At 33.5% G+C, this 17784-nt stretch overlaps 1 protein-coding gene across 2 annotated transcripts; it reads left to right on the top strand.

Moving 5' to 3' along the window:
* The first annotated feature begins 441 nt into the window (after positions 1–441).
* LOC123540510 (serine/arginine-rich splicing factor 4-like) lies at positions 442–16454 on the top strand. 2 transcript variants are annotated; one of them, XM_045325600.2, is made up of 6 exons: positions 442–606; positions 6158–6191; positions 12682–12813; positions 13791–13907; positions 14092–14223; positions 14826–16454. In XM_045325600.2, exons 1-6 carry the CDS (start codon positions 604–606, stop codon positions 15509–15511), a joined length of 1104 nt encoding a protein of 367 aa, XP_045181535.2. In that variant the 5' UTR covers positions 442–603; the 3' UTR covers positions 15512–16454. The 2 variants fall into 2 exon arrangements, with proteins under 2 accessions (XP_045181535.2, XP_045181536.2); XM_045325601.2 differs by lacking the exon at positions 442–606 and adding an exon at positions 5909–6054.
* The last annotated feature ends 1330 nt before the right edge of the window (positions 16455–17784 follow it).

Raw genomic sequence — 17784 nt, 5'->3', positions numbered from 1 at the left:
AAAAACTTAATGAAGTCTTATATTCTTATGATGCGCTAAGTGTTTTAATACCCGCATTGAAAGTACTTCTCCTTACAGTCATAAGTGCGATGTTTTGGCACATCATTATGTAAAATACCATCAATTGCTAAATTAATATAAATAATGATCCGTTCCAAGTTCGTACTTCAAGAGACCCTACCCTTCGTAAAGTAGGCATAATCATTTGACAACTGTGATGTAATCTCTTTTCTCCCTAAAAGTCGTATTTTACATATATAATAGGTTATCTTTATAGATATCGATCAGGCTTTTATTTGTAAATCGTAAAATTTAGACATTTTACCCACTTGAATAGTAAGTGGAAGTTTAAAATGAAAGTGTTTTTCTGACGTTGAAATTAAATCTCCGGGTGGGTAGCGAAATAACATCTTCTGTATATATTGGCGACAGCAGACGACAAGTAAACAGACTGTTGTTGTCATGGAGCCACGAGAGGTCACATGCACCAATCAAACATCAGTACAGGAAGCTTGGTTTTAAAAGTTTAATTGTGTTGTCCATTTGAGAATATTTAAGAAATAACGGTGTGACAAACAAATTGATAAAGGCTAAAACTGCAGAATGGTGAGTGATTGATATTTTCTTACTTTAACAATGGTTTCACTTTCACAATATAAGATATCTATTTATACAGCCATTGATCAGTATAAACCTATTGATAATAGATAACCAGTTTTCCATAAAAGTACAGTCATATTAGACAAAATGACTGTGTAACTCTATACGTTTGATATACTGCTTGTTTGTGCTTTATACTATAAAGCTTATGAAAACATATCTATTATGGAACCTGAGGATCCAGAGAAAGCATTCCGCTAAGTACCTCGGAAACTCTAATGACAGTTAAATGGGTAAATTAATAATTTTAAAATTTAAAAGCACTGTACATTCAATTAGTATTAACCAGTGACAGAAAGATGTGACTGAACCTGATTTAATAAACACACTTATTCAACAGAAAACACTCTGCTGAGTTAGTTACGCAGTAAAATGCAATGTGAAAAAGAAGTAAATCGATAGTATTTTGTATCAAAATGATAAAATATCAATTTGGATATTATGACTGTATTATAATAGTATAATTATACACGTTGATTTCTGTACCTCGGTGCCCTGTACAGATTCTACCCCCGTGAGTATAGGGATTTCAGAGGTATGACTAGATTCAAGCAATGCCAGTGCGATGTACACATGGATATGTGCGCCTTTTAGTTTCATAAATTTTATTAATTTTAGTACAATAATTGAATTTCATTTCTATTATGGGGATTTTAGCTATACGCTTTATATGAGAGTGCACATGAACAACTCAGCAACGACACTTTATAATTTTCATGGAAAAATATGGAAATTACTTCGTTTAGTTAAGTTACTTTCTATTGCTCTCTGTTGAAAACAGACATTTTACTACAAAAAATCTTCGTTATCAGAGGATGTGTGTCGTTTCATAGCTTTAATGTCAATGTGACAGAAACACGTCTGTTATTTTAAGTTTATCTGGAAAGCAACTTTCTTATCATTTCATTGAATGAATAAAATGTATGAAAACGTAGCGCTAACACCAATGACCACATTTTATTCAATATTAATTAATGTTTTTAATGAAGTTTTGGCCTAGATCAGGTTATCCAGCCTTACTGACGCTCAGTGACTCCATGCTGTGAAAATTAATTTCTGCATACAGGAGAATTGAATCAAGTGCTCGTGTCTTCGATTTCTAGCGGTTCTTTATTGTATAAATGAATAACGAGCTGAATATTTTATAATCTAATATTTATGGGTATTCATGAGCAAAGCTTTCATAATATAGAGTATGTAATAGAAACAGGTTTCTTGAAAATATTTCAAAGAAATGTACAGATGCTAGCAGAAGGAACATTAAGGAATGTAGTTGGGAATGTAGTTTGCTTTACCATAGGAGAGATCGCCATTACGTCACGCATAAATACCTGTTTATCTGGTGGTGGGTAAAACAAATGTTTTTACACCGTTTGTGTATGGGATCTGAATTTTTAATTTTTAATAACTTTTTCGCTCATTTATGGATTTTAAAAATTAAAAAAGTTTTGGAATGCTTAGGATTTTCATATTTTCCCATTTAAATATCTTTTTAAAATGAATATCCGTTTTAAATGACATAAGATTTTAATAGCGGCGTAGCGATCCTCCAAACATTTTGAAAAAACACTGTAAGTTAAGCGTTCATAATTAATCCATTTAATTTCGAATTTATAATCAAAAGTAATCAATAAATTGCTTGTTTTATACACTTTCTATTGATCAAAAATTTTTTGATATTATTTGTGTTTTAAGAAAGTTTAAGCCGTTAGAAAAACATCACTGTTTACAAAAAACATGGACGCTCGGCGTCGGCCCACCCGGTCTTTGTCTTATCAGTTCTAAAAATAGAAAATACAATGGATTTGTTTACAAACACGATCACTCCTATTGCCAACCCAGAACAGTGTATGTCCGTAAGAGATTTTACAACTGGCAACCAAAATCACAGTGCACATTACCCATGGTATATACTCGGTATGCTTTACCACTGGATACCCAAAACACTATGTTATAGCCACTTGAACACTATTTGAAAGCGTGTTGTGCTTTGCAGTTGACAACCAATGTCATTTGTGGCACATGTAAAAATTGAAGCATGGTATACCATTGGCTGCCAAAAGCAGTACATATAACAGCCTGTTGTACAAAATTAAGAAGCTTGGTATGCTCTTCCATTAACAATCAAGTCCATGTTATAGCCAGCAAGCCTGCTTTATAACTGGCAACAAAGTCCATGTTATAGCCAGCAAGCCTGTTATAGCCAGCAAGCCTGTTATAGCCAGCAAGCATGTTATAGCCAGCAAGCATGTTATAGCCAGCAAGCCTGTTATAGCCAGCAAGCCTGTTATAGCCAGCAAGCATGTTATAGCCAGCAAGCATGTTATAGCCAGCAAGCCTGCTTTATAACTGGCAACAAAGTCCATGTTTAGCCAAAACAAAGACTGGCATGTCTTACCATTGGCAACCAAAACATTGCATCTTATAGCACATCTTTTAGAAGTCTTATATATGCCTTACCATTAACATTTAAAAAACAATGTATGTTACAGTCCATGGAACATAATTTTGAAATCTAGTATGTTTTACCGTTGACAACAAAACGAATGCATGTTATAGTCCAAAGAACGTGATTTAGAAGCTTGGTAATTTTATTATTAGAAACCAAAAACAGAGCATAGTATAGACAATTGAGCATAGTTTGGACGCCTGGTATATTTTACCAATTTCAACCAAAACAGTGCATGTTATGCTCCCCCCCACCCCCCCGACGCACAAAAAAAAAAAATCGACCAAAAGTTCATGTGATGAGCCAGAAGTCGGGTGCGTTTAATCACTGTGAATGTTATGGTCAATTGAAAATTAAAAAGTTTGGTGTGCTTTAGCTGTCGGAAATGTATAACTCTTAGAACCTTGGTGTACTTGATCGGACGGACGTATGCACGCATTCTCTAACTTAACGACTAGAAGACTGTGTATATAGAGCTTATCTCAAGCAGGCTCAACAACAACAAAAACAACAAAAAACAACCTAATTATAATAAACTGGATCATAGAATCTATTGTCAAATTATTCAACTTATAGGAGTAGCAGTATCCCAGTGTAAATCTAACGTAAATGGATGTAGCCTTTACTTTCTGTCAGACTGGTAAGGAGAAATATCATGGTATATTGGTCATGTGAACATAAGGCCGTAACTACTCGCTAGAGTCAAGTCTTGGATTATTTTGTACACAAAAGCTACTGTCCTTTGAGAGGACGCATAAACGCTGTTTCTCATTTCTGTTTTAGCTTAAAATTCATCAATCTGCAATTAGCATTTGCCATTAGTCATTTCCGAAATTATCAACATTTATTATATTACGAGGCTTTCCATAGCAAAAATTTAAGACTGGTTTTTGACAAATAGCTTCTGAAAATTGCCAAGAGCAACGCCACATACGAAACCTTCTAATTTAATTTGTTATAAACATTCAACCTACCACAGTATATTGACATGCTGGATAATTAATGGATTTCACTTTAAAAGTCGATATTGAACGTGAAGAAGAAGTATTGGTTTGGCGTACCCATAGTGAGAACACTGCACTTTGGCAGTCGTGTTTGTCCAAATATTTATCAAATCGTACAAACACTAACTACAAACAAATACCATGTTGATTCAATATACACTATATTCAATTTAGGAGTTTGCGGAGGTTGTCTGTGAGTACCTGCTGTGGAAGCTAGTAACAAAATGACCATCCATATTTTTAACTAAATTTCAACATACTGACCTGTCATTTTTGGAGTTCATACTGTCTAAATTAGAAATTAAGATATAGAAATTATGGTAATACAATAATAACTTTTTCATCAGACAATGTACCGTTTCAGAAATCAGTATATTTTTTGATTAATGAAACACAAACCCTTTTCACGCGTGTATCGCATTTTGGATTTTGGAGAGTAAGGTATCTCGCCACAGATTCAGATTAATTGTGTTCGTTTCATTCGTGCATCTCGTGAACTAAATAAAATGTTAATTAATTAATGCTATACATACTTTTAACTGTCACAGACATAAATGATAGTACACATTCGCGCCATTGACCGCTGGCTCAAAATTCTATCTGATCTTTCCAAGATACAAATGTACTTGAAACGCTTGAAATTGATTGGAACCAGCGTTATAGCAAAGAAAACAGATTGTTCATTTTTAACAATTTAGTACACCAGTGTTAATTGTCCACGTGTTCTAGCAGTAGGACACATTAACGTGGGTCATTTAAAACATGGAAAGTAAGTATAAAAATAGAGACAAATATGAAGAAAGTTTAATGTGATTAAATGATAAAGAAAACCAAACAAAGGCCTCCTTGACCGTGTGGTAAGGATCGTTCACTATGGATCACATGACCATTCGCTATTGTGGGTTCGAAATCCCGCTGATACAAAGGTACCTGTCCAGCTAGTACGAATTTTTTGGTGTTTCTACCTAGGCACCCATCAACGTTTGGGATAATGCCTGGAGGCACTCTTGGATAACATTAATTCTGTAGAAGGCTACATTCGAATTAAAAAAAAAAGGCATTTACTTTGCGGATTTACATATATATATAGACAACCTCAGTCCCTACCACTCTAAAATACACATATCAATTGATAGATCAGCTTGAAAAAAAAAAGAAACCGGGCTATTCGATTTAATTATCATTCATATCAGAAATTCTTTACATATGGGATTAACTTTAGAAGAAATCAAATATTTATAAACTTCTTTGGTCCAATATGCAAAGATTTGCGCAATTACGCTTTATACATTTTCATGAATAAATTAAAACATACATTTAAAATTATCCGTGGGAGTATTTGCTTAGATTTTTATTGAAATAAATTTGAAATACCTCTTCAAAATACTTTTTTTCATATATAAATGTACTGTCCTGGAATTAGTACTATCATCAGATTTAAATACATTGTCGAAAACGGCCATATTACAGATACTAAAATTCTGAAAACTTATGAAAAATTCCTTTTTCAAAAACTCTTTTTTTACAAAAGAACTAAGGTATCATTTCAATATGTTTTAAATAAGTCAACACTTAAACGCTAATATTAATGTCTTATATTCCATACTAAAATTGATCAAAATGCCACAAGCGTATATATTAAAGATTTCTTCTAGATATTGACCGAATTGACTCTTTGACTTTAAATGAAGCGCAACATTGGTTATGGAAGGCGACAGGGAATTTCTATAGGGTCTGAAATTCGATTTAACAATTATTAATTCGTAAAATAAACGCGATATACATTCATATTACTTACGACCGAGCTTACCGGATTGATTTTAAACTAATATATTTTACTGCACCGCTATACTTAGATTTTGTTGAATAAATTAAGGATTTGTTAAGAGTAATTCGTGTATATTTTAAGCGATTTCAAAGTGGAAAAGGTTTTTAAGCATGGTAAGTTTTAAGATTTTATCCTAAAAGCTATAAATATACGAACCATAGCTTTACAGTACAATTATACCCCATGCAATTATACATCATTTATTTTCTTTTATAGGGTGATTCAATTCCTTCCGAGAAGAAACTGAAAGGTAACAGAAATTTTTTGTTGCTATATTTATACGTTTTTCGTCCATTTGATTCCTGCACGAGTAACATAATTATCACGTAATGTATTATCTTATTAAATTGCGCGTGCATGTTTGTGTGTATTTCTTCTTCTTTTTTCACAACGTTAACTTTAAGCTTCTGTTGTACGTAATATTTATTCACTAAACGCTTTCTGTTATATTGCCTGTACAGTTATTTACTATTTATAGAAAGATGCATATTAATTCAAAATATTAGTTGAATCTTGTGCACTGTATACGCAATTTACACGTCTGACAGTAATTCATAGATTCCTTACTCTCAACAAGTAATTTACAATATCGCACAATTAAATGGAGCTCGAAGACGAATGAAATTACACGTACTCAACGCATACCATCACGGGGAATAAATACCATTACCATTACAATGAACACATTCCATTACGGGAATAACAGGCTATCGCGAGAAACACATACCATCTCTACGTGAATAACACATGCCACTTCGAGGAACACATGCTATTTCGACGAACACATTCCATTTCGGGAATAACATACCATCACGAGGAACACATACCATTTTGAGTAACTTACCATCTCGGGAATAACATACCATCACGGGAAACATTTCATTTCGAGGAACACATACCGTCTCGGGGAATACATGCCATCACGAGAAACACATTCAATTGCAAGGAACACAAATCATCTTGGGAATAACATACCATCACGGGGAACGCATACCATTACAAAGAACACATTCCATTGCGAGGAACACATACCATCTGGGGAACAACATTCCGCCGCGAGGAACTCCTACCATCTCGGGGAATATATACTATCACGAAAAATACATACCATCATATAGCGTCACGAAGAACACGTACCATAACGGAGAACGTATGCAATCAAAGGGAACACATAGCATCATGTGGAGTACATACCATCACAGCGCAACACATGCAAATCACGAAAACAAACATCACGGAGAACACATACCATCTCGATTTACACATGCCATACCATCTCGAGGAACACATACAGTCATGGGCAACACATACCAGCATAAACCATCACGAAGAGCACATATCATTACGAAGATAATATTGCATCATGGTGAACACTTTCTATCATTTACCATCAAGAGGTACACATACAATCACGTAGAACATATACCATAACGAGGAATACATATTATCACTAGGAACACCTTATATCACAAAGAAGATATACTACCACCAGGAACACATATCGTCATGAGGAACACATACCATCACGAGGAACATATATCATCTCGAGGAACACCTACCGTCATGAGGAACATATATCATTACGAGGAACACCTACCATCATGAAGATAAGTTACCTCTTCGAGGAGCAAATACCATCACGAAGAATATATATCATCACGAGGAATACCAACCATAAGGAAGAACACAAGAGTTTCAAGAGTTTCAAGAGTTTATTTTATAAACAACCAGAAGGTCATAAGACCCATGAGGCAACATTTACATGATAATAATATGGCGTACAATTGCACATGAAGTGTTCAATATAAATACAAAGTTGTAATAATATTTCCAAAATACGAAATAGCAATGGCTAATGAAGACAATAGCAGAAAGTTATATCAAAGCTAGCACTGTCATTAATAAAAATCAGCTCAACAGAAAACGTATAGTTTCCCATAAACCATATTATAAATTGCACTTGTCATTACTAATAAAATCATACGTTTACATATATATATATATACCGTGCATAGTTATTCTTGCAATTTTTTTTTTTTAGAACATGACCATACTAAATATCACAAATCAATAGCGAATCAAGTGATACAATTATTATACAAAGGGAGGGAATGAGCAGACTGAGACTTGAAATTCTGTTCCCCTGTACAACAAAAATTTACTTTCATTGCCGGTATGATACACTTACATGGATATATTATAGCATTTTTATACATCTATTACACAACCGATTTAATTTTGAAATGGTTTTATACAACAACAAAGAAACTTTAGCATTATAAATGTCATTCCCATTAATAAATAGCGATGAAATTGTGCATCCACTGTTGTCTTCCTTGGATAGCTCAAGGTTGACCACTGGAGCATCATAATGTTTTGGAACATTTGCTATTTAAATATACTAAGATATTGATAAGAATAATGTGTCGGTGTCCACTTTAATGTCTATCTTGTCCTAAAAAAAAAAGTTGACAAGGTTGACAAGTGGATTGCGATCACATGGTTGTTGTATAGAAGCTTCCCTACACATATACGGAAACATGCATGGGACATTAATACTTAAAACTAAGTTACAAATAGATCAGCATGTAATCGAGCCCTAATATCATGTACTATATTGCTGCATAGTTTGCTGTATGACATATATAATTTTATGATATTGCATCACTTGTTATAACGTAATGTACTGGGATAAATAAGGTATTATTGGTAATTTCCATTTATATACAATAAAAACGGTACGCACCAAACCAAAATGTGTAATAAAAATGTATACGATGTACTGATAATTTAAAGCTCTGTCAAGATATTTGGAATGCACATATCATTCAACTAGCCTTATAGGTCTATACATCAGTGATATATGTCAACATTTTATTATTATTGTCTGGCATTGTATGATGCATTCGATCTGATTTTAAATGCCTTTTCTATGTAACACGCTAGACGCTTAACCGTTCTTGCATTTTCTGAATTTATCAGTTCTATGAACTTGTACATATTGGGAGATCTCCAGTAATAAGGTGGTATTAATTGTCTCCTTAAATCATTGTATAATCTACATTGTATCACAAAATGATATTCATCCTCTAAAGCATCACACTCTGAACATTTACGATCATTAACAGGTATACTTGGCTGATTCCATCTGCCAGTTTCAATAGATAATCTATGTGATGACATACGTAAGCGTGACATACTAACACAAAATTTCTTAATGACAACTGAACATAAGTATGGTTGAAATTGAAAATTAGCAATATGTCTATAGAAGAGTGCTCTAGACGACTCATTCAATCTACCTTGCCAATTTTGGACGAATTGGTCTTTAATTCTTTGTTTAACATTACATAGAAATATATCAACATTTCCCACCGTTTGGAACAACCATGCATCAATAAAACCAAGCTCACATAGTAGATTTTTTACCAGTAAACACCAGTTTTTTCTATTTGGATTTTGCAATGCATCATTATATAACATGTTATAAACTTTTCTGATATATTTCTGATCAGATGTATGTAATATCTTGATCCAGAATTTAATTATATTAAAATATCTTAAGTTTTGTAGAGGCATTCTGCCTAATTCACCATAAACAAAATCATTTTGAGCAGTTTTCTTAACACCTAACAATCGTTTGCAGAATTGTAAGTGTACTCTCTCTAACGTTTTTCCGTGATGAAAACCCCATACTTCCGAACAATAACTAAGAATAGGCAACACAAGCTTATCGAATAATTCAAACTTATGTTTAATAGATATATTGGTGAATTTATATAAATATTTGTTCATTTTAAAGATAGCTTTTAAAGCCTGACCAGCTAGAGTATTTTGTGCGTCTGTAAAACAACCAACTGTTGTAAAAACAACACCAAGATATACGAATCGGTTAACAATATCTATGTTATGTTCACCATAGTGAAAACTAATATCTGTTGGTAGGCGACCACCTTTTCTAAATATAAGTATCTTTGTTTTGGATGCATTCACTAACAATTTCCATTTGTTACAATAATCATATAGCATGTTAAGACTGTTTTGAAGCTCATTTCTACTATTAGCAAAAATTACAATATCGTCTGCATATAAAATCAAGAACATTTTAAAAGTGTCAACATCAATACCATCTAAATTACTGGTTGCATACATATCTTCAATATCATTTAAAAACATAGCAAAAAGAAAGGGAGACAAACACTCCCTTGTCTTACACCTAATTGACATTCGAAACTATCACTTAACTGGTTCATATACTTAACTCTTGATTTAACACTGGAATACATTGCTCTCATTATATTCAGAATATTTCCTCTTATACCTAACTTGATTAATTTTGACCACAAACAGTCTCTATTAACATAATCAAATGCTTTACTAAAGTCAATGAAAGCACAAAATAATTGCTTTCCAGTATTTATAACATGATTTATGAGCCCATGTAAAACAAAAACATTATCTGCTGTACCCATCTTTGACCTAAAACCAGCCTGTGCTTCAATGTAAACTCCATATTGTTCGGCCCATGTACACAAACGATTATTTAAAACTCTAGTAAATAATTTTCCAAGTGAACTAAGCAATGTAATTCCCCTATAGTTGTTCACATCATTTATCGTTCCTTTTTTATGTAAGGGAACAACAAACCCTTCCGACCAACTGTCTGGAAAGTATCCATTTTCAAAAATTTTATTGAATAGCAACACTATATACGGCAAAAGAGTATTTTTACCGTGAATGAAAAACTCATTTAGGTACAAGTCAGGACCTCCACTTTTATTGGAGTTCAGTTGGTTAACAGATTTAAGAAGTTCGTCTATATTAAAAGGCATATTCAGTTCATCGAACATAATACGAAATTCATTGTTCTCATAACGTTCTATAAAATGAAAAATATCATCATCAGGTGTGAAAAATTTGTCGTCTGGGTTATTCACCGACTTAAAGTATTGTTCAAATACATTTAAAGGTATATTTGACTTCATAACTCCTGCACTCTCTTTTAACATTTTCCAGTATAATTTAGCATTCTGCAATCGAGATTCAATCAGTTTATCAGTTTTCTTTTTGTCATAGTCATATCTAGCCTTACGTAAGCACCATTTATACTCAGAACGTTTGGCTACCAAATTCACTCTATTTGCTTCTGTCTTATCTTGTCTAAACCAGTTCAATGCATTATAAAACATTTTTCTCTTATCATCACATTCGGTGGTATACCATTTGTTATCATTATGTACAGAATAAAAATTATTATTGGCATTGGTAATATTGCGTTTAAACAAAGGCGTGGCTACACCGTCGAGTATGCTACTAAATTGGTCAATACAATTATCAATATCTGAGTTACATTTTGCATTACTAACATTTGCCTTAAAATCATCTAGTTTATTTTTAGTACAATTTTGTTCTAGCATATCTTTATATACGAGTGTTTTATCTTTGTTCCACGAGTATTTAACGTTTACTTTGTCGTAACTCTTTTCGATGTTTACAATATCTTGTTTACGAATAGGTTTATTAAAGCAAAAGGTGAAATCAATCATACAATGGTCAGATAGAATATTTGGATCGTCAACATTAAAATATTCAACAAAATCAAATATGTAAGGTGTGCTTATAACATAATCCACAACAGAAGAACCCGTGGATCCAACAAATGGAACACATGCCACCACAAGTAATTCATACCATTACAGGGAACATATACCACCACGAGGAACACATACCATCACGAGAAACATATATCATCTCGAGGAACACCTACCATCACGAAGAACACATACAATCACGAACAAATGAAGAAAATTTACCGCCACGAGGAACACTTATCATCACAAGGAACACCAACCATTAGGAAGAACACATACCACCACGAGAAACTCATACCATCATTGGGGCATATTTATACCACCACTAGGACCACTTACCATCACAAGGAACAGATACCATCACAAAGAACATTATATCATCTCGAAAAACACCAACCATTAGGAAGAACACATACCACCACGAGAAACTCATACCATCATGGGGGACATATTTATACCACCACTAGGACCACTTACCATCACGAGGAACACATACTATCACGAAGAACATATATCATCTCGAAGAACACATACCATTTGGAAGAACACTTACCATCACGAGAAACTCATACCATCACGAGGAACATTTACCACCACGAGGACCATGTGCTACCATAAGGATTTACCACCACGAGGAACACATACCATCACGAGGAACATTTACTACCACGAGGAACATTTACCACCACGAGGACCATGTGCTACCATAAGGATTTACCACCACGAGGAACACATACCATCACGAGGAACATTTACCATCACGAGGAACATTTACCACCACGAGGACCATGTGCTATCATAAGGATTTACCACCACGAGGAACACATACCATCACGAGGAAGATAATCATCACATGGAACACCAACCATTATGAAGAACACATACAGCCACGAGAAACTCATGCCATCACGGGTAACATATACCACCACGAGGATCACATACGATCACGAGGAACACCTACCATTATGAAGAACACATACCATCACGAAGACCACATGGCTCGACCGGAATTCCAATACAAAACCTTAAATTGGAAGTGTATATCAGGCTCAAATAACATTACATACTTATATATACTTGGACCGCTGAAGCAAGGTAGAACCCATTACTACATGTATTTATTCTCTAATCATTGTTCTTTTTTCTCAGACGTATTTGAGGATTGTTCCAGTGGGGATGGTTCGCTGGACAAGGACGAATTCAAGTCACTGTGTTACAGATTTTACCTTTCTCCAACTAATAGTGAAGTTAATGACAAGTTCAAACAGCTGGATAAAAACAGTAAGTTTATCAAATATAATATAATGTTGTTTTTTTTTAACAATAAAATGATAAATAATACACGACCTATTATTTCGATTATATTTTTTTTTGAACGTAGAAGGAGATCAAGGCTAGTTGTAAATGTAGAAAGATTACGCTGCTAGTTATAAACGTCAAAAGATTTCGAAATGCAAGTTATTGCTAGTTATGAATGCAAGTAACCGTTAGTTATGAACGTAGAAAGATTCCGAACATGAGGTTGACGCTAGCTGCGGTCCGAAATGCAGGTCACCGCTAGCGGTAACCTAATGTTTGGAATCTCCCTACGTTCATAACTAGCGATAACTTGAATTTCGGAATCTTTCTTAGTTCATAACTAGCGATAACTTGAATTTCGGAATCTTTCTTCATTAAATTAAATTAAATTAATGCATATAAAGATGAAAAATTAACGTGCAAATGTATAATCTAAAACGACTGTAAAATATCAGTCACTTTTGTGACGAAGATTTCATACTTGCCAAAGGGTCCTCGATGCTCTCGAGAGATTAAATTTATTGTTATGTAAGGGGAAATAAATTAAAGACATATCAATTTTAATGCTTTATAATTGCTAGACGTAAATATTAAATGGGCTTTAAACGATAAAAATACAGTAAACGAACATTAAAGATCCGCCATAGATTATACTGGTTATATATTTTTTCAGCATTTCTATACTTGTATATATATTTTTTCAGCATTTCTACGACTTGTAATAAATTCGCCAAATATATAACTATGTCTGTTCAAAATACAGTGTTTTACGTATTGGTTTATAGCGCAGTGCTTAGTAATTACGTGTAGCTCTAGACAAAAGAGCTTAATGTATTTAAATATATACGTGGGACGCATATCTGAAGACCTGTTAACGGCATAACAACTAAGAAACTATATTGAGCAAAATACTGTTTAACAACACCCAATACATATATATATATATATATACGTTTTAGGTGATGACAAATTAACATTTGACGAGGTTAAAACCCTAATAGAGGAACTATGGACTTCACTGGAAGAAAGAAAAGAGGCTTTCCGGGCTGACATCCGAGACTGTATGAAAAATGACGGTAGGGTTTGGATGAAAATAATCTATCAAGTCCGTTCTGTACTTGGCAAAAAATAAAGTTTTTGATTGAAACAAATTTGTATTCTACATAAATCTCAAAATGCCATGTAAAACATTTATTAAGTTTTGCTTAACCGCTTTATGAAACGACCGTTCATTTTTTATAATGTATGTTTTGTATCTAGGTCCGATAACAAGAGACGATCTCAAGGGAATATTGACGCGCGGGGAAGACGATGACGCTCTAACGGAAGAAGATCTCGATTTCATCTTCAGTAAAATGGACTTGGATGGGGATAAAAAAATCACATTAGAAGGCAAGCAAGATTTGGCACATTTTGTTTTCCATTTAAGTAGCTTCATACAGTTAGAACATGTTTAACAAATGTACATACCATATTAAGCTAGAGGTTCTTTTTTTGTAACTTTGTTTTGTATTGATGGTTTTTAGTCCTATGGACACAACTAAGGTCAAAAATCGAAATCAAACTTTTAAACATTGGAAGAAGACCCTATGTGCCTCTCCAGACTAAACATTATTTGAGATATTGGCGGCTACCTTGGCAGAATCACAAACCTTTCATATGCAAGCTTGATGGCTTCTTACATAAAATATGAATAGACATCGTGTGCAAGTGTGTTTCAATTATGTTTTAAAGTCTTTAAATCTTGCCTGATGATTTTTATTATCATGTTATATTGATGCTTAGTCAATAACCCTTTTGAGGGTTTTAGTACAAGTAATCCCCCTTCTTCTTCAGAAAATAAATTGCATCTCTGGAGGGATTTTGTATAGTAGCGAGTGATCAGAATTTAGCGACCTTAACCACTTGGCGATGAAGACACTTAGAGCCAGTACAATAGATATTTTAGAATTTTTAGACTTGTGCATCTTATAAAATTTTCATATTTTTTGCAGAATTGACCGATCTGCTATTCGAAATGGATCCGGAAGTCATGTCCCGGGCAGTGTCGCGATGCGAATCGAGAAAAAGCAGGAGGAAAAGCAAATCACGCAGTCGCAGTAATTCAAGAGAAAGAAAAAGGAGCCGCAGTGGATCTAGAGAGAGAAAGCGCAGTCGAAGTAAATCTAGGGAAAGAAAACGAAGTCGCAGTGGATCTAGAGAGAGAAAGCGCAGTCGCAGTAAATCTAGTGAAAGAAAAGGAAGTCGCAGTAGATCGAGAGATAGGAGTCGTAGTAGATCTAGAGATAGCAAGCGCAGTGGATCTGGGAAACGTCATAGCTCTGCAGGGAGTCATCGAAGTGGTAGCGGACATGGATCACGCAAGAACAGCAGACAAGAAGTTATTGAAGTTGTTCAAGGCACAATTGAACACAGTGAACAAGAAAATACTGCAAAAAGTGAACAAGAAGACGAATCTTTAAATCAAGAAACAAAACAAATTGATGAACAACAAGAATCATCTAGCAAACAAAAAGAAGTTAACAATGAACAAAATGAAGAAAACAGTGAACAAAAAGAAGAAGAAAATAGTGCACAAAAGGAGGAAGTTACTGATCAAACGAATAATGCAAACGAACAAAAGGACAATACAGAAAATGACACAGCTCAGAAAACAGATACTCAACAGAGCGAGGGTTAGGCGTGAAAACAATGAGAAAACACGAAAAAAAATTGAAAGATGGAAGAAAAAACTAAACAATTTTTAAATTGTGATATGCTCTAGAACCTATTTTATGACTCATACATTTTCACTTGTAACATATCACATCAAACTGTTTTATTCGAAACATTTTAAAACCTGAAATGGCTTGAGATAAAGCAAGGTTTAGAAATTACTGATATTAAAATTTGTCATTGGCGGAAGTGTTCCTACCAAACATTTTCATCTTCAAAAGTATGCAGGGAGATTGTACACATTTTTAAATAAGTAAGTTATTCTCATTTTGTTTTCAATATTTTATTATTTTTAAGTATCTGACATTTTGCTCACAAACAGAAAAATGCTATCGTCTTTGTATTTTTATAATCCTCAACTTCTGGAAAGAAGACATTTTAAAGTTATTATCATTTTCTCATTAATACATTTGATCATACTGCGAAAATCGTATCCAGATTCTGATTTAATATTATTATAAAATGAAACTTAAAAAGACAACAGATACAGCATAATTTGATCTTTCTTGACATTGTGAAAACTTATCAATAGCATATTGTTCTAAGCGTAGCTAAATTTCAAAATTATACGTTCAGTAATTTCTAAATTACTGACAGATGAACTAATGGCGGGTTAGTTGTTTTGTTCAGTATAGAATGCACAATTTTTCGTTTCAAATAAATAGTGAAACTGACCGACTTTATTTTGTTAATTTTGAAATAACTTAATTGTAATATTCAGAAAACAGACAGATTTGCATATAGTAAATCCTAGATTTCGGACAAAAAACTATCTTCTATAATACCGATTTCGATTAATATATGCATCTGTTATTTCAGTTAATTTTATGTACGTTATATAAACGAGATTTGTATGTATATAATTTAGATATAGTGACTATTTATGAAATAAATTTATATTTTCTGAACATGCATTTTTTTGTCATGTCTTATTGCACTAAAACTTTAATATTTCCCATAAGCAGTAATTCGATAAGGCTTTAATTTGTATGTTAAAACACACAAAAGCGGCTGTCCATTTAGATGGTATGCATAATTACATGCATAGAAAAGCACTGCTTTCAATGTTGTACATGTACTTATACAGTCTCAGCAATAGAGGGAGGTAATCAAAAATAATGGATAGAATAATATTTTCTACTACGATAACTAATACTCAAACCCTTTGCAAATACTCGTGAAAACAATTATTGAAAGTAATAGATCTATTCTATGTTCATAGCCAAACAATGTGGCAGCTACATTATAAACAAAGACATCAGTTCCGAAGGACTTTGGTGCAAATTTTAAAGCAATCACAACAGTATTTAATTGCCTTGTAGCGACCGCACAAAGTCGCCCAATACTTGGACTTTGTTTTCTGATATTTTCTGGTCGTTTTGGGAAACATAGTTATATACTGATAAAGTACAATGCCATTAACTTTTTTTTAATTAAAAAGAGACTTATTACCACAGACTGTTTATACATCACATGCCTTATTTAACATAGCTCATATTTTATGATAAAACCTATGAGAGGCCGCTAACTGAATATTAAAGCATTAAGAGTCTGAAAATAATTATATGCATTACTGTGCAATTAAGAAATAGTTTAAAAATTAGAAGTGTCCATATGACACTGATGCCCTCACATACTGTGTCATCCTCTATATAGCAAAACTACAAAGGGCCATAACTGCAATAAAATTATTTACTGGAAAAAATCCTTCTTTTAAGGTCATCTGCACATCAAGCTTGTTCATCTGTGACAGTTTGAAGCAAATCAGGCTAATAGTGTGGGAGGAGTTTGACACACGATTTTTCTCTCAATATTCCATATAGCAATCAAAGCACTGAAATGACTGATGGGCAGCGGGTGACAGCTTCTGGTAATGGGCAGCAACATTTAGCTTAAGTTTGGTGACTCTGGTTAAACTACTTTTGATTGTTAAAATAAGCATTTTCAATCTTTCTTTACCAAAATCAAGGGGTAAAACTCTGCTTTTGCTATGTGCTCATGCGCTTATTGAAAATTTTGTGAGGTTTGGTAAATCTTTCTCAAAACCTTTTTTGAATTTTAATACATATCTCCGTTTTAAACTTGATTCTCAGTCAGTACACAAAGTTTAAAGAAATTCTGTCCGTAGGAAAATTTTTGCCTATGTACATATAGGAAACTGTCAGATGTGTCTTTAAATCATGACCTCCGTATCAAATGTGATCTTAGACCAAAGCATAATTTTTCTGGCAAAAAAGT

The sequence above is a fragment of the Mercenaria mercenaria genome, chromosome 16 (assembly GCF_021730395.1).
Source record: "Mercenaria mercenaria strain notata chromosome 16, MADL_Memer_1, whole genome shotgun sequence".
Lineage (NCBI taxonomy): Eukaryota > Metazoa > Mollusca > Bivalvia > Venerida > Veneridae > Mercenaria > Mercenaria mercenaria.
The sequence above is the reverse complement of the archived record's forward strand: the minus strand, read 5'-3'. Positions and strand labels throughout refer to the sequence as shown.